A 23,985-nucleotide genomic window follows, 5' to 3' on the forward strand; every position below is an offset into this window, starting at 1 on the left:
AAATAGCCCCATGATATTTCAAAGAAAAAATAAAATAAAATAGCTAATGTTGCAGGGATAGTTTCAGCAGCCAAGGCTTCCCCTGCACAGCAATTCTAATTTATGGAGGATAGCCTGACAAATGTCAACACTCTTTTCCTTACACTGGTAAAGTATCTCAGAAATCTACAACAAAAGACCTGATTTTACCAGATTTTATTTCTTATGCAAAATCCTTCATTACTATTATTATTCAACCTCTGTTATTCAGTGTTTGTCTTCCTAGTGTGTCTAGGCAGGTAACTTACATGAGAAAAAACAGGTTAAGTCTCTGATTGAAACAATGAAACTTGAAACATTTCCAAGACCCTCCAAGATGTTCTTGTGATGAATGGCACAAGCTACAGTAGCTCTCAAATTAGCAGATAAGTAGTTGTGCAGATAAAGACAAAAAATTCAAAATTAGAAAAAAAGGACAAAAGCCTTACTTGCTTCAAAATGCATTAGTAGTTTTAATAAGGATTAAAAAATCATCCCAATTAGCAGATGAACAGCTACCAAGAATCCCTAATATACCCACCTCTTCTTTTCATATTTTAATTTAAGTTTCAATCTCTGAAAAGCATTATCTTTGGAAAGTACACAGGTTCAGTTAAACCTGTCTGGAGGCTTATATGACTTTTTCTATGACATTAAGCAAGCAAGTTCATTAACACATTAACAAAAGGTATCATCAGGATGTTTCTCTGCACCTTGATCTTGGTTTCAGAGTCCTTAGTTATGTATAAAGATCAAGAAGATGGATTTTAATCTAGTGATAGAGGCAATGTGTACACCTATCATTATAACTCCTCCAAGAAATCTTGCAAAATTGCCTACTATAATTTCCTCATCTTTCTTATTATGTTCTCACAAGGCTGCTCTTATTTCTCCGCCTTCTTTCACCTTCTGCCTTTCTTACTTTCACTGCTTCACTTTGCTTTGTATTCTTATCCATTATCTCATTCCCTACAGTGTATATCTGGTTTGAAGGGACCAAAGTTAAGCTTTCAACCACAGGTACAACCATTTTTCCTTTCCTCTTAGATTTCTAAGCATTTCTAATGTGATATTTACAATTGCCAATGGACAAATTCTTCTAACAATGTTCTTGCAGGTTTTGGCAACTTCCATGTTACTTATTTGCTCTCGTAAAAGTATAGTAATTATTTTTCTCAGCTAGATTTAATATCTGCACTATATTCTCAGTGTCCGAGAGATTTCTTCTCTCTTAAAACAAATAGATGTTGCTCTTTGTTTTAATTCTTAATTCCACTGTTTTATGCTTGGGTTCTTTTAATTGTGTTACAATTTTTAAAATGTGCTCAAGATTATCTTCAGACATCTCCCACATTTCTCATAATTTCACAATCTTCCACCTCACCTTTCACTTCCTTCCTCTGAATTTTATTTCTGGGCTATCTCGTCCATAAAAGCTAAAAACCTATTCATTTCTCTACTTCATACTGTGCATACAGACTCTTTATTCAGTATTTTTCAGAGCCTCAGTGATTGAGAAACTCATTGCACCTAAAGCACCACAAGGCATTGTAATTGGATTTATGGATCCCTTTGGACATAAACATAATTCTAGTCTGTAATCTAGGCTTAGCTTAAACCTTTCTCTGTATCTGCATAACTCAGCTCTGCTGCCTATTATCTCTGCATAGTATCTCTAAGAAGTTTCTTACCAATCCACTCAACCACTTGACCATTTCATCATCACTTACATCTAAACATCACAATACTGTTCTCTCTGCTCTTGGAAAACGCAGGCTTGCCGTATTAATATTTATTCAGCAGGCTGCTGCAGAAGTTGTTTTTCTTGCCCACAACCCTGATCTTGTCATCTTTCTCTGTCCTCCTCCAGGTAAGTTGCAAGCTGTGATTTCCAAATGTTTCACAACATGCCTATTTTTTATCTCTCATTCAATATTGAAAGGACAAGTTCCTTCTTTAATCAGCCCTAATGTCAGTCTACATCTTCCACTTAACTTTTCAAACAAGCACCTGTACAACTTTCTTCTGCTACATTAGCCGCAACATTCACAAACTTACTCCATTATCCTTGAAACTGGCCTTTAAAATAACACCTAAAACACTGTGAAGAGGCTCTTGTGCCTCCAACTCTGCCTCTCATGCTGACTTCAGTTATTCTTGTTATCCTTCCTCACCATCTCTCTGGTCTTAGATCACAGATTCACACAAGTTGCCTTTTGCTCTGTGTTTATAAAGTCTCTGGTACAACAATTCATGATTAAACCTCATCATATTAACATGGTAATATGAGAGAAAAGACACCACACACAACTATGGGTGGGCCTCTTCAAACTTTAGATAGTCTATGATTCCATGATCCTATCTAGGTTGTCTTGCCTAAAAGTTCCTTTTTAAAAGTGCATTATAAAATTACACACTTGTCTTATTCCTTATTATAAGAACATGTTTTCTCTCTCTTGTTTTGTACAACATATTTTGCTAAAATTCACATGGGAACATTCCAGCTTGGTCTTCAAAACTAACAGTCCTAACACTAACACATTTGGTGGTAACAAAACTGCTAAGTTTTTGGGACATAATTAATGTACTGCATGTAAATAAAACCATTGTAGAATGAATCTTTTCATTTTGTAGACACATCACAAGCCCATATTCAGTACAAGTGTGGCTATTTATTTGAAAGAAGTGAGAATACCTTGTAAGGAAAAGACATTAATAAAACAATACCAGTGGTTGTGAATTTGCCTTTTCATGTCCCTCCTCTACATCCATATATTCTAAATCAACTTTTATTTGGAAACTGACTACTGTTTTTAGCAAGGGCCATCAAGCATATTTGGAAAAAAAAAATGGTTCTCAAATTCTAATTCAGAATGATACAGTATAAAAAAATTCATAATTTCAAAGTGCAAGACAACACATGCATGTGTGACACAACTGTACTGATAGGATCAGACTTGTGCAAAAATAAGAAGGAAAATATCAGTTTCTTGCTCTATGGAAAATAGTCTACCCATGGGAAGGATAATCAAGAGAACTAGAATTAAAAACCTAAGAATGTAAAGAGAACAAGGTGAGTCCAGAAGGACTGAATGGAGGAAAACTTAAAAACAGCAGAGGAGATGTAGTTCACAGGTTCATAATTCTAATAATTCTCGGGGCAGAAGGGAACACAATAAACATCCAAGATTTCAAAGTTCTGTATCAAGCCCATATATGATGTATGGAAACTAATACATGTGTTTCAGAAAGATTCAAACACATTCACTGCTTAAGAAACTATCACTTCCAGTGGAAAGATGTTCTAATGTATTATCATGCTGTCAAATCTCATATTTTTGTAGACTGAATTTGCCTAGCTTCAATTTCTATATCTTGTTAGGTAGTTGTCAACTAGATTAAAGACTGATCTTCTATTAACATTTGGTTTTTTTATTCACATGAGACTTTCAGATCAAAATCAATTAATTTCCTAAAAATCAAGTCATTTCTTTGACAAGTAAATGGAGCTCTTTGACTCTCTCATTTCCAAACACTGATTCACCCTTCTGCCCCTTCCCTGGACCTCATCTATTTTCAGTATCCTTGGTTAATGTTGGAATAACTATTAACTGAATACTAATTAAATAAACAAAGAAAAGACCGTAAACGTAATTTTGTCAAAATTTAAAGTTTGTCATGGCAAAGATTAGCCAAGAGTGCCTGTGAAGCAGAGAACCTACTAAAAGTGTGTAAGATGTACTTTATGACTGCCTCCTAATGTAGACCCAAGGTAGACAAGGAAGGGTAGACAGAGGTACAATGGTAACAACATAAACCAGGAAATAACGTAGAACATGGCTGAAACGATGGATACAAAAAAGGAATTGAACAAATAATCTTTGACTCTAAAATCTCAAGGACATATTCCTTTAAAAGCCTGGGAAGAAAGACCTATGTCTTCTTGTATCAGGGGTCTCCCTCTAATCTTTTTGTGCAGCACAAGAGAGTACAAGAGGAATATTTTTATCAAAAGCAAGTTTTTAAGCTAAGAGGAGAGCATCATGAAATAGTCAAAGATCTGAGGAAGAATGATTTAAAATAATGCAATGTAATACTTTTACACCACTTTTTCCTATTATTCCAAAGTCATAGAAATTTTTTTACAAAGCTTGATAACACTTAAAATTTTTCTCCTTAGGTATTCTTATCTGGCATCATGAAGAAGACAGGCAAAAGTAGAATGCAATTTAAAATGTACTTCATAAGTCAACACAATTGGGCGTAATCCACAAATAGGAGAGGCTTGGAAGTTTGTGAAAGTCAGCTGGTGTGGTTAAATGGTTTAAAAGATTGTTCAATTATTTGTCCAAAAGCTGAAGTTGCACTGAAGAAAGAATTACAAACTTGCAAAAGTAAATGCAATAATAAAATCAGGCAGGTCAAAAGTAAGTGAACTCTTCATTTTATGCTAAATCTTCCTGCCAGCTGATAATTGGGATAGAGAATGGGCACACACAGAGGTTGAGAACATTTCAGAGTGGTGAAATTAATTCTTTGCAACAGCGAAAAAAAATAAATGCACTTCACTGTACAAGAAAAACTGAAGACATTTCAGCACAGAAGCTTTTTTTATATGTCTTCTTTAAAAGGAGGTCCTGTTTCGCAAACTTTGAGCACTTCAAAGGTGTTAAAAAGTATTCAGATAAGGGAGATCTGGGTAAGACAGCCTGCTCTGATTCCAAAAAGCTATTGGCAAAGACCCTCACTATCAACATTCTAGGAAAATAGACTGTCACTGAAGAAGAGTCCTGACATGGCTATATAATAGAACAAAAGATAGGGACCAGGGTAGTAGCAAATGGTCAGTTCTTACAGTGGAGGGACATAATCAGTGGAATTCCCCTAGGACCTGTTCTAGTCAACATGTTTACAAGAGATGAGCATTGAGGCGGCAAAGTCTGCTGATGTTAAGAAGCCATTCAAGATAGTAAGGAAAAGGGCAGACTGAAGGATTACAGAAGGATGAAACTGAGTAATTGGACAATAAAATGACAGATGAAATTCAGTGTGGATAAATGCAAAGTGCACAACTGAAAAAATAATTCTCACTTGATATAGAAAAGGAAGGTCTCCAAAATGACCATCACTGGAAAGATCCTGATGTTGTGACAGCCAGTGTCATGAAACTATTAGCTCTGTGCTCAACTGCAGTGAAAAAAGCAAATCACTGTTAGGCATTTTTAGAAGGGGAACAAAAAGTGTAATTATTCCACTATATATACCTATTTATGCACACTTTGAATGCAGTACTGATCACAGTTTTCTAAAAGTAAGTAGATTGAAACTGAAAAAGATAGCTCAGGGCAAGTATGATCAGAGGTGTAGAATGCTTTCCACCTGAGTTTTTTGTGATAAAGAGCTACTACTTCAGAAGGGACATGAGCACACAAACCGTTCTTTCCACATATACATGAAGTGATTAAGTTAAGTGAGCAGGAATCAGTAACTTTCTCTTCCCTAACCAGAGAGCCGGAAACGTTCCTCTTGGCAGCTTCCTCCTTACCAACAGATGCTGTCATGCAAGAGTGTTACTTGAGGAAACTGGAAAAGTAGTTGGAAGAAAGGGATTCCTTTAGGGTTGCTAAGGTGACAAACACAGCAAATTCAATAAAATGTTTTCAAAAAGTTTGAATTTACCAACACTCAGGTAATTTTGATGAATGAAAACAGAGAGTCTTTATTAAGTCTGTCCCACATTGATGGAACCAGTTACACGACCAGTTGAAATCAAGAAGGTTATGAAGCTGACATATTTGAAGAACATTGCAGTAAGGTAAAATATTCACCTTTGCAATTATAAAGAGGCAACTAATACAAGAACAGAATCGGGATGATATAGATCAATGCTCTGTCATTGAGACATCATCTATTATGCTGGATGCCATTCAGTATTTTGGAAGGCTTTTTTTCATTATGGATTTAGTTCTGGAAAATTGTAATTGCATTACATTGGTAAGGAACACTAAAATATCAAATAAAATTATAACCTATCTGTTAATCTTTAAGCAGAAGGAATTGTCCCTTTTGGTTACATGGTCATTCATTCTTGATGTGGGCTCTAAAGAAGACTGTGGAATGAATAAAGAGCATATGGTACACTACTACTAATCAAACCAAAGGGTGCACTGCCACAAGCATTTCTGTTACTGGCTTGATGTTACATGTTCTTGTTGACATCCTCATGTGAAATGGAATCTCTCTGAGGCAATTCTTAGCAAAGCAATAGACTTGTCCACAGGTAAAACTCCATGGGTCCCATATCAGCAATTAGAACACAACTTTTGTTCTTTATAGATTTCCATGTTCTCAGACAAGGGAATCTGAAGGAAGAACAAATTCCCTAGTCAGTAGGACGAACTGAGTCGGTTAACCTGCGTAATATATTGCAAGCCTTCCTCTTCAGTAAAGTTTTTCCATTATGACATTTGTAGTAACATCAATTTTTCAAACTTCTACTACTCAAACAGCTGTTTCAGGAAGATTTCCCCATTGAAACAAATAGAAGACAAGGACCAGGGATTTCTTGACTTTGTTATTGACAATTTAATGACTGGTGGACATGTTAAAACAATGATATAATGCATGTCAAACCAGCAACAGCTGATGATTCAAAGAAATATATACTAAGTTGTAGGGTAAACAATGCAATTCATGGATAATTTCTGAACTGTGAAAAAAAAAATTGTCAAATTATACATGGTATTAGTACCCTTCACTATGACAAGACATTACTTGTAACTTGGTGGTATTACTGTACCTATTTCTAGTAAACATAAGCAAGAAACACCAGTGTTGCATTCTTCCCTCCAAAACACTACATCATCATTTTCTGGAGGTTTTTTTTTTATTCCTTTTCTTTTCTCCCAGTGACCATTATGTAACTATGGTTTTCATCTACAGGAAAAGTGAACCAAGGTTACAGTAATACTTCTGAGTTTACATCAGCCTTTTAGTTCCCTCAAGACATTAAGAAGGGATCATATAACTTTGTTACTGCATCACATCATTACTGAATCTGAAGGACTGATCAATCCATTAGAGAGTCATTTGAATAGTCATTTTATAAAACTTTATACTGTTACAACAAATCTGAAAAAGCCTTAAGAATGTAGAATTAAAACTCAAGTGTTATAGTGAGTCATGTTTTTATACAGTATACTTCACATTATTTTGTAATTTAATTATTTTATTTATGCAAATAAGGCCTCAATTGCTATTGCACTCAAGAACTTAAACACTTGACATTTTTACTTCTTAAAATGCAACATTTTTGACGTCTAGATATGTTTATTAATTAGTGATTATTAACACCCAGTAAACAACATCATGTCTTGTAAAAACACAATCTTTCTTCACAGCATGAGGCTGAAATCTATTATTCACTGATTCCATATGCTGAAATACACTCAAACGATCACAAATGACCTTAAGCATTAGATAAATGTAAATGAGGACAGGGTAGAAAATGTGCTTTTGATTGATATCTAAAAGACCAGGTTTGAAGTCTTGACAAGGGATGAAATCTGAAATCTCACACAAAATATAGAACAACTGGAAACTTAAAAAAATTCTAAGCTTCTGGATGGACATACCACATGGCCTCTCCTCAGCAGTTTTTGAGGTTGCTTACAAGAGGTGTTCAGCACATGGAACCTGAAAGACCATTCTTGGGATCCACATGGCCTTTGTCTACTTGGCAGGCTCTTACTAGGATGCAGAGATGTATCTCTAAGTTATATGCACACACACCCTAATGAAGGCACAATTTTTGTAGCCCTAAGTGCTCTCTTAAACTAATTTTTCTACATAGAATGGCTACATGGGCATAGGATTAAATTATGTGAATTATAGCCATTAAAATCATATGGTTTTAACCCTCTATGTGAGCAAGCTTATTCTGCGCTAACACTTTGCCTTCCTCAGCCTTTTTTCAGCTTTACTTTTGTCAGTTTTAGAAGGACTGAGTGCCCTTCTGCAATGTAAGTCATCAAAAAAAAAATTTTCGACACACAAATAAGAGTGTACTATTTGCTCTTAGGTAACCATTTTCTAATTCTTAACCTTATACAACAAATATGAAGTGCTTTATAATTTACTTCTGAAGTACTGCATGAGATGAATCTGTCCTTGCAGTGAAAACACAATAATAATCAGACAGACAGGATGACCAAAAAACCTCCCATGGATGCTCCAACAACATCTACCTCAGGGGCAAGTGGGATTTGTTGTCACCCTGAATTTTCAGAGCTATTTAAAATTAAATCTGCCAGAGATTTAGATACATTCATTCCAAATCTCATTTTCAGTACAATGGGTAATGTTGACTCTAAAGCAGACAAATTTCAACCATTCACTAAATCACAGACTGAAAAGACATAGCGTAAATTAAAAAAATATAAAAAGGAAAGAGGGGATTTGTCACCAAGGTTAATCATACTGTATTTGCTAATTTTTTCAATACTTTTAAATTGCATCACTTACCTACTTATATATACACACACCTGTGTGAGCATCAGTAACACAGGTCACACTTTCACACTTCTGCATACATTTCACATCTACATTAATACGGAAGTGGTACATTAATGCAAGAATCAGTAAAAAAGTTTAGCAGAATCATACCAGCTTGATACTTTCTGAGCCTTAAATACTCCGGTGTTTTGGTTTCTTGCGATGATCTCATTTACATCTGTAGGATAATTGTTAAGAATTATGTACAAAACTAGAGCAATAATAAAAATAATAATAATAAACTCAACTATTGTCCATTTCTAACGTCTTCATAATGTTCTTATCTGTTTGTTCTTCTTTAATCTGTGCTAAGAGCCAATCATTTTTCAGAAGCTTACATTTTACATTGCTACTCCAGAATATCAGCCATTTATCTATGCAGCAATTTGCTCTAGTTTCCTACCTCTATTTACTCTTTAAGGATTTAAGGAATTTCTAGACCTGTAGCTATAGAGAGAAGTGAAAAAATATGTCCCATACCTCAGATATTTAAAGGCAACTATTTACAAATAAAAGAATTACAATGATGGAGAACTGAAATTTTTGCAATGACTAAATGTCCAATCTAGTTTGTGCTGTTTTTCTTTTTTCACTGTTACAAATATACCAAATGCTGAGATTTTGGAGGTTTATGTGTTCTAAGAGCACAGGAGACACACCTATGATCCCAGCTCTGTCTGGATGAATCCAACATGCAACAGGAGCACCTTAACCTATAGGCAAAGGAGTTTCTAGTCCATTTGTTTTCCTGAGAATGGTTTGGAACCACCTTAAAAGAGTGCAAAGCAACAAATGCCCTTTCTTCCCCTTAGATGCCACAACAGTACCTCAGCCTTGTATCTCAGCTTCTTATAGTTTGGAAGTTCAAGTGACAAATTTGGGTAGCCACTGAGACAGGTTAAAGCAAGGGCTATGAAGAAAAAGTTTCAGGGGAGGTTAAGCCCAGTCATCTACGGCAAGAAAGATAACCATCATGATCAATCATTTGTGGTTAGTGAGAAGCCACTGGAAGGAAAAGGTGCAGCAAGAGAAAACTATGAGAATATTAATGTTACTCAGAGTGAATCCATACATCCCTGAATGCTCACTTTCAACTGTAAATAATTGTTTTAAACAGACATTTTTGGTAAAGATGTAAAAGATCCTTATTTTTTATTCAATCTATAGGAAATCTGATGCTCACTGGGGGACATTTCTAGGTCCAAAAAATATGTCAGATCTTTTGAAAGTGCTCTTATAAGAAAATTGAATACAAGAGTCAGGCTAATTTGAAATATTGCTGATATATCTTTTTCTTCGCTTTGCTGAAATCACATAATTTGCCTTCCTAACAGAGTTGGTTATTTAAGAAAAGTTATTTCAGAAAAGTCTCTATCCGAACACTGGAAAAGACAACTGGTATTTTGTGAAGTAAAAACTAGAAATGGAATGACAGAAAACTGGTTTAAACAAATCTCTGTAGTTTGAATGTGCCTTTTAAATTGTTTCCATGATATGTAATGTAAATTAATGGTCTATACCTGGGCAGCAAAAGGAAAGCATAAATAACACCATGAGCAGATCTTGCTACTTTCAAGTAGGGAAAGAAATAACATCGCTATGTCTGTGATAAATTAGCTACACTGCACTTAAATTAAATAACTGAGAAAAACTATTAATAATGGTTTTAAACATGTTAATATTAGATTTTTAAAATAATTTAGGTATCATTATCATTAGGTATTCAGGTTAAACATGACCCCTCTAACCTAAACTTCCCCAGAATGTTTAAAGATACATACAATGTATTTTAATGGCCATTATAGTGCACTGTAACGATGTTTTGTATTATTGATGCTTTCAGACAGTAATTCAAGTCACCAGTGCATGGTGTGAAACTGAGCTAAGGCAGAAAGTACACAGCCTCTCTGAAACAGGAGACAATTTTTACTAAAATGAACCTCATTCTTGGATTTGGATACGTGAGTAAAGATGCTTCCAGTGTTTTGAGGACGTGAAATTTGATGTTCATAACTGACTTATGTCACAGATATAAGCTAAGTTGAAAAACTTGTATCTGAATGCATATCACCCAAAATTATAATGGGGGATGAATCTCATAACTTTGTCCATGTATGTATTTATTATTCACTTGAAACATCCTTAATTTTAATCCTAACACTTTCCTTATTTACATGATACTGAAAGAACTCAGAACACACTAAATCAACAATAAAGTTCTGAACAAGGTGGCAAAAGGAGTAACATCTGTCTTTATTTTATTGATTTTGCAATATAAATGATCTATTGAATCAATTCAAACCTGCTCATTGTAAGCAAAAGGAGTTAGAGTGAAGTCTTTTAAATGGTCTAGCATCTCAAGTCATGAGATCCTTTTAAAAACTTCCATAAACACCATACGTAAGATCATTTATTAATATAAAATATAGCAACATATTTCACAATAAGAGGGTTAGAATGACAACCCTTATTTGAAATCGATAAATTTGTAACATTTTTTTTAACTTCTAACATTTCAATAACATATCCTAATATGGATATTGAAAACATACACACCGAATACTTCTTGTGTTAGCATGAAATGGAGACTAATAGGAAGCATGTCAAAAATTAAAACAAAAATCAAATCCTCAAAAGCTTGAGATTTCACAAAGCAAAGCTGTTAGTTATGCTCACTGAATAATGATAGCAACAACAAAAACAACAATAATTATGATGATGTTGATAATACAAAGGCAGATTCTCAGATGCAATGCACTATTGCCAGGTCGATTTTCAATTACATTTCACTGATGTATTCATTTGTTTCTTAATGTGCTCATCTTGCCCATTAAGAATAATTAGCAGGCTTGCTTGGTGGTTTCCTGGCTTCTGACAGGGATTTTTTTTCTTTTTTGTTGACAACCACTTTTACTTTTTGGAAAGTAATTTTTGGATATTATAGTACGACTGGCATGTAATTTAAGCTTCCTAAGAAATTTAAAGGGAAGATGTAAACAGTAATTTAAAAACAAGATTATTTTAACCTATAATACCTGCATAAAAAAACCATAATACTAGACATTAACTATGCCTAAAGAGCAGAATCTAGAAAAGAAAACAGTATTTTATCCCACATTACCTTAATTTGGTATGCTAAACAATAAAAAATACCATCAGCAATAATAAGAACTAGCAAAAATATGTCATTTGTAGTCAGTGGCACTTGGGGTGAATGCTACTTCCAATTACACCTAAAATTCTACCCTGATTTCAGTGAGTCTGGTGGGGCTGAAATAGATCTAAATTTAGCCTAAACTTCTATTATAGCCAGTCACTATAGAAAAGAGTGCAAAAGAAAATTACTGTAAGACATATCATAAAATTACTACTGAAGTCCATAAACCATATAAAATGCAACAGAAATTTTATTATGTGCACTTTAAAGAATACATTTCACCTACACAGTAAAGTTCTTAGCCTGCTGCACTTTGGCACCCTGCTAATATTAAGCCCATTGTAAAATCCAACACAATAAAAGCACTTTGAATGCTGAGCCTTCTGAGCACCAAATGTTAAAAAAGAAAAAATAAATTCCTGTTAGAGCCGTCCACCAATCGCTTCCCTGAAAGGGATTCACTGAGTGAATACAGATGAAGACCTCTTGTAAGACTTTTGGGAACAGAAGACATTTCTAAAACATATTGCAAAAAACTAAGGTGTGATAATTAGATAACATTAGCAGTATCTTTTTCAGGAATAAAAGCACTTTTAATTCTTTAATTCTAAGGACTGAGTGAATATTTTAGCACTCAACAATTTTCCTTGTTATAAAAGACTTCTACATTTCAAAAAAGTTCAGGTATGTTTATGGAATCTGCTAAGCAAGACATTTGCTGAGTTGATGATTACTGAGCCCACCTGAAGCTTTTTGGGGGTAAAATGACCTTTTGTTAAATACCTGTGCTTCTATACAACATGAGTTTGTTTTGTTAGGCTAGTTTTGAAACACTTCTTTTCTCCTACATTTTTTATCTTCATAATGACATGGAAGAAAGATTGGAAGGGGTGGTGCTGATTAAAATACAAAGAATAATGAATACTTCCTCCTCAAGACACAAGTCTAACACACTAAATTTAACAAAATAAGAATCCCTGGAACACAGGTGAGAACTTGCCTTTTCAAGAAAAAGGAGACTTTTAGCAGGCTTACTTCAAGTTTTAACAGATATGATCTAGGATTGACTGTTTTTAACATATTCAAGTGTTGTCAGCAGTTATAGTTACCTCTGAGAAAGTATTTTTTAAAGGTAGTAGCTAATATTATTGCACTGAAATGTCTCCTGTTTTAACAGGCATCAGCAACTGCTATTTATTTAAGCCACAGATTAGTTTATTTTTTTTACTAAGTACTCACTACATTAGCTCTCAAATACATACAAAACTCAAAAAATAAATAATTCTGATGTTGCAGTGGCCAAAACCTGAAAAATGAGCCTGCATGAAAATGTAAATGGAAAGATTATCAAGGAACAAAAGCAAATAGATACCTTCATTTTTTTCCTCTCTGTTTCTAAGGGCTATTAGTATTCACTGTATATATCTTTTCTTGTTCTGTGCTGATATTTTATGTGGCCACAAATTGTGCTCACTCATTCTCTTGCTTAACCCAAGTCCAGTTCAATTTAATGAACTATCTGTTCATATTAGAAGGGCATAATAGCAATTTATTCTAACAGAAGAAATGCAATAAAATACTTTCTAAAAGGGACAGAAGAGTTTTGCAATCTTACATCAAGAGAAATAATGATAAATCGGTAATTGATTAAGGAGAATAAATGCGTAATTTGTAGGCAGTTATAACTTAGCAGCAACAATGGAACATTTCAACATACACTGGAAAAGCCCTGAAAATATAAGTGCTGGGTATGTTTTAAGGGGCTAGTATCTGAAAGTAGGAAAAAAAAATATAGCTCTTATGCAAAGCAGATACATGAAGGGGAGCTAATGATTTGATTCCCTGCTACACCTCCTGTAATGTGCAGCATGCACACACGAATCTTCCAGGAGACAAATATTTACTACTCTACATGCTCTATACCAACACGTGCATTTTTAATTAATGGAGAAAATGTGGCATTTATTATGGGGGAAGCTGCTTCTCTGTTCAAGATATTCCACATCTGTTTTTTAATTACTTATGTGGGGACTTTTTCTTAATATGCCCCATGCTGTCTGTCTTTATATCGATTGTTACTCAGCCAGTAAAAAGGAATGAGCACAACAAACCAGTTTTCTATCTGAATAAGGATACTTTTGATGGCCTTTTCATTTCCATCAGTTAACAGAACTTCTTTGACATCTGCAGAAATAGCAACCTGAAAAAAAGAGCACAGCAAACAATGAGCAAATATGCTTGTCTGTGTGGAAGTGAAGACAGGAGTGACAAGCCTTCAGTATCATGCTTCCTCACCTATTTCTCTGTAACAATCTTCAATCTTTTTTCATTTTATGTCTGCATTATTTTAATCATTCAATCAAATCAGTCAATACTTTTATCATTCCATTTGCGGGAGCCTCTATCTTGCTATCATTCTGTTCCGTAATTGCATTGTGACAGCCGATGATGGTATTCTGAGAGGCTTTCATTTGCGGGCTTCTGTTTATCTAGTAGAGCCATCATACAAGGCTGTCACTCTGCCTTTCAGCTTGCTTCTGTCTGACTGCCTGATGCCCTTCATATAACTTTGCATTGCAGGCAGATGGCTTTGTAAGGGTAATTTTTTTGTGAGCTTTGACATGCTCGCACATTGGGCTGTAACCTCGACACATTGTATAAGAGCGACAGGTTTGTCAAATGCCAATCAGTGTAACAATATGCTTTTATTTGTAGAGACATAAAAACTTGTCTAATGCACTGCACTGCTACATAATATCTCCTGAATACATGACTCAGAACCCAGAGAATGGTGAACGACTCTCCTGAATGGCCAATGTAATTCAAAAGAATCTAATTACCGAGAGCTCTGGATCATGTTTGTTGGTGTAATAATGCAGGCAAAACATTAGCAGCTATATCATGGTGCTCCAACTGTGATTCGCCAGGCTATTCCTGTATCTTAGCAAATGGGACTATAATCTGAAAAAAAAAAAAGCTTTGGCTATGGAAATGAAAGACAAGACCGTACGTGGCCTGGAATGTCACAACAAAAGATATTGACTGCACCGAGGTAAAATGTTTCTGCTCATCGAGGCAACCATAAAATCAATATGATACGAAAGCAAGTCAATCTAGAAGGTCTCTCAAGACTCTGCAGCTTGACCGCAGCTGAGGCTGTTGACAGTTCTCTGACCCAGCAGTTGGAGGCACTGGAACATTTTTCCTTTTGTTTCTTTCTCTGAATGGGATTGGAATTGAGAAAAGACCTACCATGAGCCCAGCCAAGCATGTCATGCCACCCCCTAGCTCACACACAGCAAGGTCCCTGAAAGAGAGAAAGGAAATGGTAGAACCCATACAAATTAGATGAAAATGGTCAGAGAGACATATATGTTACAAGAACAAATTGCCATCTGCAGTAAGGACTGAGCTACCAGGAAGTTGTAGAGACATGACTAGGCTACCTCATGTCGTTTTGCGTTTTAAAAATAATTATGAAATAGAAAAGTCACAAAGCAGGCAAATCAGTGGGGGTTCCCTCATTAGTGTTCAGTGCAACATTACCACCGCTGAGCTGAAAAATCTGAGAAGGTTCCCTTTTTTCCCTTGTCAATGGCTCTGTCTTTTAGAACTAAACTAGCTAGAGTAGCGAAAGATAATTGTTAGGAAAGGATAACAATGTTAATCCACATTCATTCTTGCAAAAACAGTTAGAGAAGTAAATGGGGAAATTAATATTATTTATATATCTCCCCATACAGTTATGCTTAAAAGCCTTTTTGTATTAAAAAGAGAGAAGTTTTAAAGCAAGCCATATACCACAAAATAATTACACACGAAGAAATCCGATCCTTCAATTAGCACTTAAAACTGCAAGTGACCTACAAACAATACTGTTATGAACAACGATGGGAACAGCAAACGGTTAAGCCTCAGAAAACTAAACGAAGTTAGTGTCAAGAGCCTAAACTGAGCCTGATCAAAGGGCTGAATACATGGTCTAAAAGGCTGCTTTTAACTTAGACCATACTGTGCTGTTATTAAGACGTGCATGTGAAATATAATTTGGCGCAGAGAGTGTGCCGGATGGGAGCTTGCAGGGGGAGCCATAAAAAATGTCCTCCAGAGCCGTGGCCTGCCCCAGGAGGGGAGGAGGGAGGGATGTTGACCCTGCACCAAAATTGTGTGTGAAGGCAGTGTCTGGGGCAAGGCAGAGCCTCAGTTTATGAACACGCTGCTTTATAGCAAAATCAGCGGCAACTGTTACAGCTGGCAGGAGCATTTCCATTGAGATGCTTCTGACAGGCAGAAAATGGAATTTCAGCTAAACTGTTTAGTTGAGTTCGGTTTTGGGGGATTTTGGTTGCATTTTTTTGTTGTTGTTTTTGGTTTTTGGGGTTTTTTTTACGTGCATCTTTCCTTCTCCCCTAAAATATTAACATCTGAAAATCTACTTTTATCTGAAAAGGTCACCTCCCTACTCACTCAACACTGATATTTAGGAAGAGCATCTAGGATGCCATATCAGTATCAGTATACAGCTGCTGATATTTTGTTCACTGAGGCGAATGGACTAGGCTGCATGACTATATAATAATGCTCACTGTCTGGACAGGTTAGATTTATTTTTCTTAGAAACCACAAATTTTATTTGAAAAAAGTCTAGTTGTCCTATTTAATCAAAATGAGACAAAAGAAAGATATAGTTTGGAGGAACAAGCTGTACATTAACCCAGTAAGAATATAAAACAAATATGGGAAATTTGCAATTTGGATTTTTAAACAGAATGATTATAGGTTCTTCCTCAAATAAGTTTTAGTTTTTCTAAGCCAAATGTATTTTATATTAAAACTATATACATATGGTTATATATAAAGCTTACAAGGCACTTACTCCTTTGTAAGAATCATTCTTTCTGAAATAAACACAGAAAGTGTCTATCCAGTGTGAGGCTTTTATGCATTTTGAACCAAATTTCTATGTACATAGTATATGAGCATACACATACACATAAATATTTATGTGTATGAAATTTATTTCAATGCAAAGTTCCCTTACTAGCAAGTTTTAAAAGTTGTATCTGTCTCTCAGGCAATATATAGTAATCATTTATAAATGAGAATTAACGTATGAAACTCTACTCTGAGAGTACTGTAAGAAGGATAAAATCCTGAGAAATGAGGATGTGAAACTGCCCATTTACTCCATGGAAGTTTGACTAATCGTTGTCTCTGAATACTGTGGTTTGAATACCCAAACTAGGAAGATACCCTCTGAGTGAGCAGCCCAGGAGGTTTGCTGTGAGGAGCCCTGGAGAAGAAGCAGAGCATACAAGCATGGGGCCAGACACCAAAGTGCTACAGGGACATCTCAGCAGCAGCAGAAGGCACATAACCAACCTAAGAGGAAGGAGCACCGGCTGCCAGATCAGGCGTGTGAGCTGCCTCCCCTAATGGCATGCACTTTGTTCAGGTGGTGGATGGAGTAGGAATTAGGCTTTATGGACCAGGCTACACTTTGGTGCCAGGTCTTTGATTACAGATAGGAGTCTAAGCAAGTTGCTCGTTTGGTATAAGGGGCAGGGACTTACAGTTTGGTCTTCCTGATTTTACCCAACACCATATTTACACAGACTGGGATTTTGTATACTCCAAGCTGGTTTACTTGGTATTTGCCTTATACCCTCACACAGAACACAATTTATGCCTCCAAATGAATAGTTGTAATAGCTTTTTTTGCACCCTATTCATCCTCCAGACAATGAAACTTCAAGGATTTCCAAGTGCAAATCTCAGTATACTCAGGGGGAAAGAAACTGGATGCAGGATGGATTTGATATTTAGATGTTCCTATTGGAGCCTTGATAGCTGTCTCCTACAAGTTTTGAATAAAAGTGAAGGATGTTTCAAAACTGTTTCACAACACTTAAATACAGGTGCAAATTCTTCCTGCTATATGCAGTGATTTTTATGTATTTCATCAGATAATATTTTGCCTGCTTTTGCAACAGATGTCAGTTTAAAGAATATCTTATTTTTCCTGACCTTCACAATCAGCACTGATCGATTGGAGCTTCACTTTTGTTTCCCAAAAATCAAAGTGAAATAAAATGCCTTGAGTGGAAATCAAAAGTCTTTGACATATAGCAGAAAGCTTGCTGTGCAATATTAGTACCCAAAGGCAGCTCAGAATTCTTTGTTAAGAGCAACATGCTTTCACCTTGAACATTTTAAATTTAATCTGAAGCCTTAAATCATAGCAATCTTTACCATGCAGATACAATAAAACTAAGAGTTTGGAAAATATATTTTTATGTTTAGCTCTGTACCTGAATATTTCATTATGCTTTAGGCAGTAGTAAGCCAGCACTTCTTCGGATGGCCAGAGACCTATAAAACAAAGATATTCGCCTTCTTAGAACAGATTTTTTTTCTGGTCTAAAATAATATTTGAATGCATATTACGATTTGCAGACCTCTACCAAGTGTTTTATTTTCTATATTTGGCATAATAACATGGAATAAAGAAAAAGAAGACCTAGGATTTAAGCATTGCAATTGAGTATTGCATAGATTTCATCACAACTAATGATCAAAAATTTATAGATACACGCACACACACATAAACATACACATATATCTACACATATATATGCAATACTCCAGACTTTAAAAGTCATATAAAATTTAATTCACTTGGGCATTCACATGAACATCAACCTGTTTTCACCAGGCCAGATACAAGGCCAACTTTGTCCTGTAGCCCTCTAGGGGACAGGAGCCCTCTAGTTTTTCATTAGCTACATCATCATCATCATCATCATCATCATCATCATCATCATCATCATCATCATCATCCTACAGTCACTCAATTTCTTCCCAGTTTCTTTTTATTTAGCTCCTTTTTTTCTTAGCTTTTGTTAGGTCAGGCATCAGTCTGACTATAAGGGGGACTGACCAGCAGCACATGCTAAGGACAAATCCAGGACTAGGGCAATAAAAGTGTGATTTCCAGTTGTGGCTCAAGAAGTTCAGAAGAAGACGAGGAAATACAAGTGGCAAGTTCCTCTTAATAGGTACTGAAGGATTTTTCTGGTTGTTCTGTGGTAAACTTTCCAGAGCTGCACCAGGAAGCACCACAGTTTCACCCTGCTGTATAAAGAAACACCTCCTCTCTCATTTTATACTTGCTTCCCTGCCATTTTGATTTTAATTCCCCTAGTTGTCCTACAGAAATAGCCAGGAGCAATCACTCTTTCTTCACCTAATCTGTATTATTCATGAATTTATTAGCTTCCATCATGAAACTTACACTGGCCATCATCAACATTGACAACTATTTGGAGGCTTCCATGTAAATTTATTCCTTCAAAATAGTCTCTCATGAAACTAGCTGTTTTGCCAGACCAGTTTCCCACCTGACTGGAATGTCCAACTGAAGTGCTGTGGCCTAGGGAGAGGACAGCACACATCCTGTGTGCCTTGCATGCTGTCCTGCAGACACCAGACTTCACTGATGGAGGGGGCCAGAGGAAAACATACTCAGGAACTTGAGTTATGTCTCAAAGTTTCCCGAATATAAAGGAGAAAGAGTCAAAGGTGTATGCAGCTGAATTACGGTTGTCTGTGTTTTTCATCTGTGGTTGCTTAGCAATGAAAAACCATGTTTTTGTGTAGGTAAAATCCAGAGTCAACTTCCCCCCCCACCAACATATGACATTGAGACACAAACTTCATTTTATGAACTACAGACATTTCAACGGTTCCAGTAAACTTATTTGACATATAGAGCATCTTTAACATATTTCTAGACAAGTAAGTTGAATTCCATGCAGCTTACTATGTATGTCTATCCTTTAGACCATTTTTACCATTTTCTTGTTCTCAAGGCTAAAAACATCACTACACTTTAACAGAACCAGAAGTTTGGGAGAAAAACTGTCATCCTTTAAATCACTTAAAGCCTGACTGAAATCATTATCAATATAATTATTCCTTTCCATCCAGTAAGTGTTCTAAACTACCCTTATTCCTAGTGAGAAATAATATTTAAAAATTACTTGACTGCATGCAGATCAAGCAAAAGCCAAGGCAGGAACTGTCCAACACTTTGCGTATAACTTTTGTATTACAAAGATATTTAAGGGTAAAAAAGTAGACTAAAGATACATATGTATGACAAAACTACTAATGCAATACTTGTATTTGTCCTGTTTATGACAGTTCAGTTTGATCAGGTGTTTTTGAATGTGCTGTTTTGCTTAGACTTGCTAAGGGTTAAAATAAAATATTCACACAAGACGACCCATTCTTTAGTGAAACATACACTAAGAACTGTACAGGGATTTTCATCTCCCTTTGAGCATTTCAATGCTTTTGAGCATTGAAACATGCTAAAATGACATATTTTGCAATAAATATAATAACTGTTTAAATATTTTAGTGTATAACATAAAGAATGGTTCCATTTGCAGTGACTGGTGTATACTCAAGCAAGAAAAGTTTTTTTAATATTTAGTAGAGACACAGCTAATTTAACACCATGATAGTGCTTACAGACATTAAAAAAACCTCACACCCACAAATATAAAAAACAGAAATCCTTTTATAGAAAACTTCTAGCCTAAGTGAATTTTTAAAATGCTAGTCAGTTGAAGCCAAGATCCTTCAATATCTGACTTCTCAGTGCCCTCAGTCAAATGTCTCTCACTTTTCTGCAGTTATTATTGAGAGGACACTTTGAATGGTGTCACCGAATCTTTTCTGAGGTGTCATCATTCCTTCCCCTGCTACCATTACAATGTTGATACTGGCTGGAACTGCAGGTGTATCAGATGGCTCTGTGCTGAGGGAAGGGTGAAACACCTTTGCAACAACAATGCTCTTTAGGCAGATGCCAGCAATGCACACAGCTCTTCTTCCTGCTGCCTTCCCCCACAGGGAAGGAAGGATCACCTCAGCAATGGTATAAGCATCTGGAAGCTAAAGAAGCAAGAGTCAGAAGGTCATTCATGAACAAGTCTCAAGTGTGGAAGCACACAGTGCTCCCAGATAAGCCAAGAAGCCAGAAGACCTGTGTTAATTTTAGCAAAAGGAAAAGCTTCTCGTGCCTGAACAGGTAGGTAAGCCTCTTTACCCTCAAAACAGGGATAAGCTTAAAGATCCATGTGGAGGAGTTTTCATTCTGTCTTCTTCCTCCTCACTCTGACCTACATTCACAAACACAATGACCTACATTTTGAAGTTGCAAGTATAAGGAAGATAGTTCTGCTTCTGTTAGAAAACATACAGCTGTAATACAGAAATGCAGAATTCCTATAAATTAACAGCTTCTACTATGTTGTGAAAAGCATAATTTATTTCCTGAAAACACATACATATGGATATGGATTAACTTTCCTATGAACACACTTAAAATAATTTTTTCATATTTAAAATAAAATTATTCTCATTTTGATTTCTGAATTTGATTATAAATACACAACATTGGATGCTACCTATTTACATGTACAATTACCTACATGATAGCAAACTATTTACAGATGGATAGGCAAAAGAATATCAAAAGACCCCCAAATGGTGCTTGTACTTAAAAGGCTATAAATATTCTACAAATCCTAGACAGAGGGTCTGGGGGGGCTAAAAAATCTCACTGTATGATAAAAGACAGAAACAAGAGTTTCTTTTTGCAAAAATAAATATTTTGTGACATTTAATGGAGGTTTTAAAACTCTTTATCACCTTGATAACTACAACTTGAAAACAGAGAATAATTGCCAGAAAGCATTGTAATCACTATTGAAACATATGAAAAAATTAAGTTGCACTGGTGTTCAAAGGATGCTCAAGACTGTACATGTCTGAAGACAGACAGACTTCATGCCTACCCATATTTCAGCTCTTGAAGTATCCTTTCATCACTAGGATGGAGCACGATTCTCACTACAAATGCTATAAGAAAGATGATGTCTACTTCCAGACAGATTACAGTAGTAAGTATCATACTTACAATAGAAGGAATAGAAAAATAACATTGAGTTGTACGATGGTGAATAGAGAAATGCTACAAATGCATCACAGCCATATGAAATGCAGGCATTTCTACAGCACTTGTCACCATATCATAAAATGTCATCACAGAAGTGGAGTCTACCTCACAAGAACTTGATGATATCATGAATTTCTACAGTTCCAAGTCTGCACATTGGGAACCAAAGTAAGAGACAGAGATGTATTAAGTTACTTAGACACGCAGAATTAAATGATGGGAAGGCTAAGAAAAATAACACAAGCCATTCTTACACCATGAGGTATGACGTAACCAAAGAAAGGTACCCAAGCCCTTCCTACAGAGGAAAAACACTAAATAAAAAAAAAAATCTTAATAATGGAAGGAAACATAACTTCAGTTGGTTTTATCACTTTCATAGTGCTTGCTACTGGAAAGTGTCAGGTCTTTCCACACTAGTCATGGCACAACAGTTTCTTAAAGCAATGTTCAAGCCACATGGACTAAGCCACTTGTAGACAGCCTTCTAAGGATGTCGTGTTTTAATGATCAGCTGGAGCACTAGTCCAAAGCTATGCAAAGCTTGTACTTCTTCTGCAACAAATCTAAAAATGCTGAATACTCTGATAGTACAGAAAATTATCTACCAGAAATAAATTATCCAGTATTTAAAATAAATAAATAAATAAAAGAGTTTCTCTCCTCCCGTTGATTTTTGCCACATATTTTAAAGAATGCTGTCAACCTTTGGATAGCAAATATTGAGATCTGATGTGAAGTTCTTAAAGGACATCATATAAATAGAAAACAATTTTGTGATGTGTATTTTTTAAAAGGACACCTGACTATCGGAGCTATTATGTCTCAGCAGTGCTCCACAGCTACAAAGAAATCACGGTAACTACTGAAAACTGGGATAGTGCAAGATTAGTGGAACTCTGCTCCACTATCTGTCACCACTACACACAGGAAACATAGGGGCAAGTGAAGGTGACAGGTGAGCTGTCCTTGGGAGCTCAAGGAGGAGGTATAAAGCTGTCCTACAACTGCTTAACTCATGCTAGCAGATTAGGAAGTTACTCTCAAAGCTAAGCCAAATTGAAAGTATTTTCACATTTCCCTTGTACTTCTCACAGCCATATGTACAGACATCTGATCTCAACATTCAAATTTTGTCTTTAAACTATAGTATTAAACTATGAGATTTCTTCTATTCATTTAAAGTTTCAAGTAAATTTTGTATAAATCCTATCTTAACCCTCAAAACCAAAGGCAATTCAAATTTGAAAAGTCATTCTTTTTCCCCATATGAATATACTCAAAAATATCTTTTTTTCTAGTATATCCTGATTCTTGACTACATGAAATCACCTTATTTGCTTTAACCATCATCAAAGTGAGAGGAAAAAAAACCCCATTTTTGGGCAAAGTGATGAATAATGTCTCAAAAGTCATACCAACAACTGCACTGAGCAATGATTAACTGTTTTCTGACCCTAAGTAAGGTACTTTTTTTCCTTCTGTACCAAGACAGACAGTTAGTGGAGAGCAGAAAAATCTTTAGCACTCAATAGACTGTGGAGAGGTGTTAAATTAATGGCCTGTCCGGACAGGCAATTATTCCCCATCACCTCTGCTAAAAGACTGTAGAGAAGATGGAAAATCACCAAAACGAAGGTATTTACGGGAAAAAGCTATTCTAGGAATATAACATAAGGAATTCTAGGATTTTAAAATTAGGTTCTTCCATTCTTAGAGCATTGTAGCATTATCACAACCCTAATTTTATCAAACCTTATTTTCTACTGACTGTGTGACTGTATTTAAGTCACATGTTCGATAATTTTATCCTGGTTAGTTTTTCTGTGGATCACCACCACCATGCACAGCAAGAAGCACAATACATCTGCTCAAGGTCCTGGAGAAGTAAGAAAGCAGATCAAAATCAAGGTTCAACAGCACAGTACTTAGCAAAGAATTCAAAAATTAAGCTCTAATCAATAGTATGAGCCCTTCTGTCAGTGAAGCAGTAAACTTCACTTCCAAGTCAAAAATATGAAATTACGAATTTAAAACATGAAATTACGAATAGCACAATTAAGACTAGATACCAAGGGGATGCACAGTGTATGTCTGCCAAATACACCTTGGTAGTAACCTATAACATAGGTGTTCTAATTTGAGTAATTGCTTGAGTAAAGATTACCTGCAAATAATTGCACTGCTGTAGTTAGTCGACACAGATAGCTCTGAAAAATATTTCTAG

At 35.6% G+C, this 23,985-nt stretch overlaps 1 protein-coding gene across 2 annotated transcripts in view; it reads right to left on the reverse strand.

Moving 5' to 3' along the window:
• The window catches only part of CAMKMT (calmodulin-lysine N-methyltransferase), a 214,242-nt gene that overhangs the window by 26,384 nt on the left and 163,873 nt on the right, over positions 1-23,985 (reverse strand). For both annotated transcript variants that reach the window (XM_058834045.1, XM_058834044.1), the window contains exons 4-7: positions 18,040-18,100; positions 14,981-15,035; positions 13,865-13,928; positions 8,683-8,749 (exon numbers count right to left, since the gene is read on the reverse strand). In XM_058834045.1, coding sequence (XP_058690028.1) covers positions 8,683-8,749; positions 13,865-13,928; positions 14,981-15,035; positions 18,040-18,100 — 247 coding nt within the window. The remainder of the gene's footprint in view (positions 1-8,682; positions 8,750-13,864; positions 13,929-14,980; positions 15,036-18,039; positions 18,101-23,985) is intronic.

This window comes from Poecile atricapillus, chromosome 3 (genome assembly GCF_030490865.1).
Source record: "Poecile atricapillus isolate bPoeAtr1 chromosome 3, bPoeAtr1.hap1, whole genome shotgun sequence".
Lineage (NCBI taxonomy): Eukaryota > Metazoa > Chordata > Aves > Passeriformes > Paridae > Poecile > Poecile atricapillus.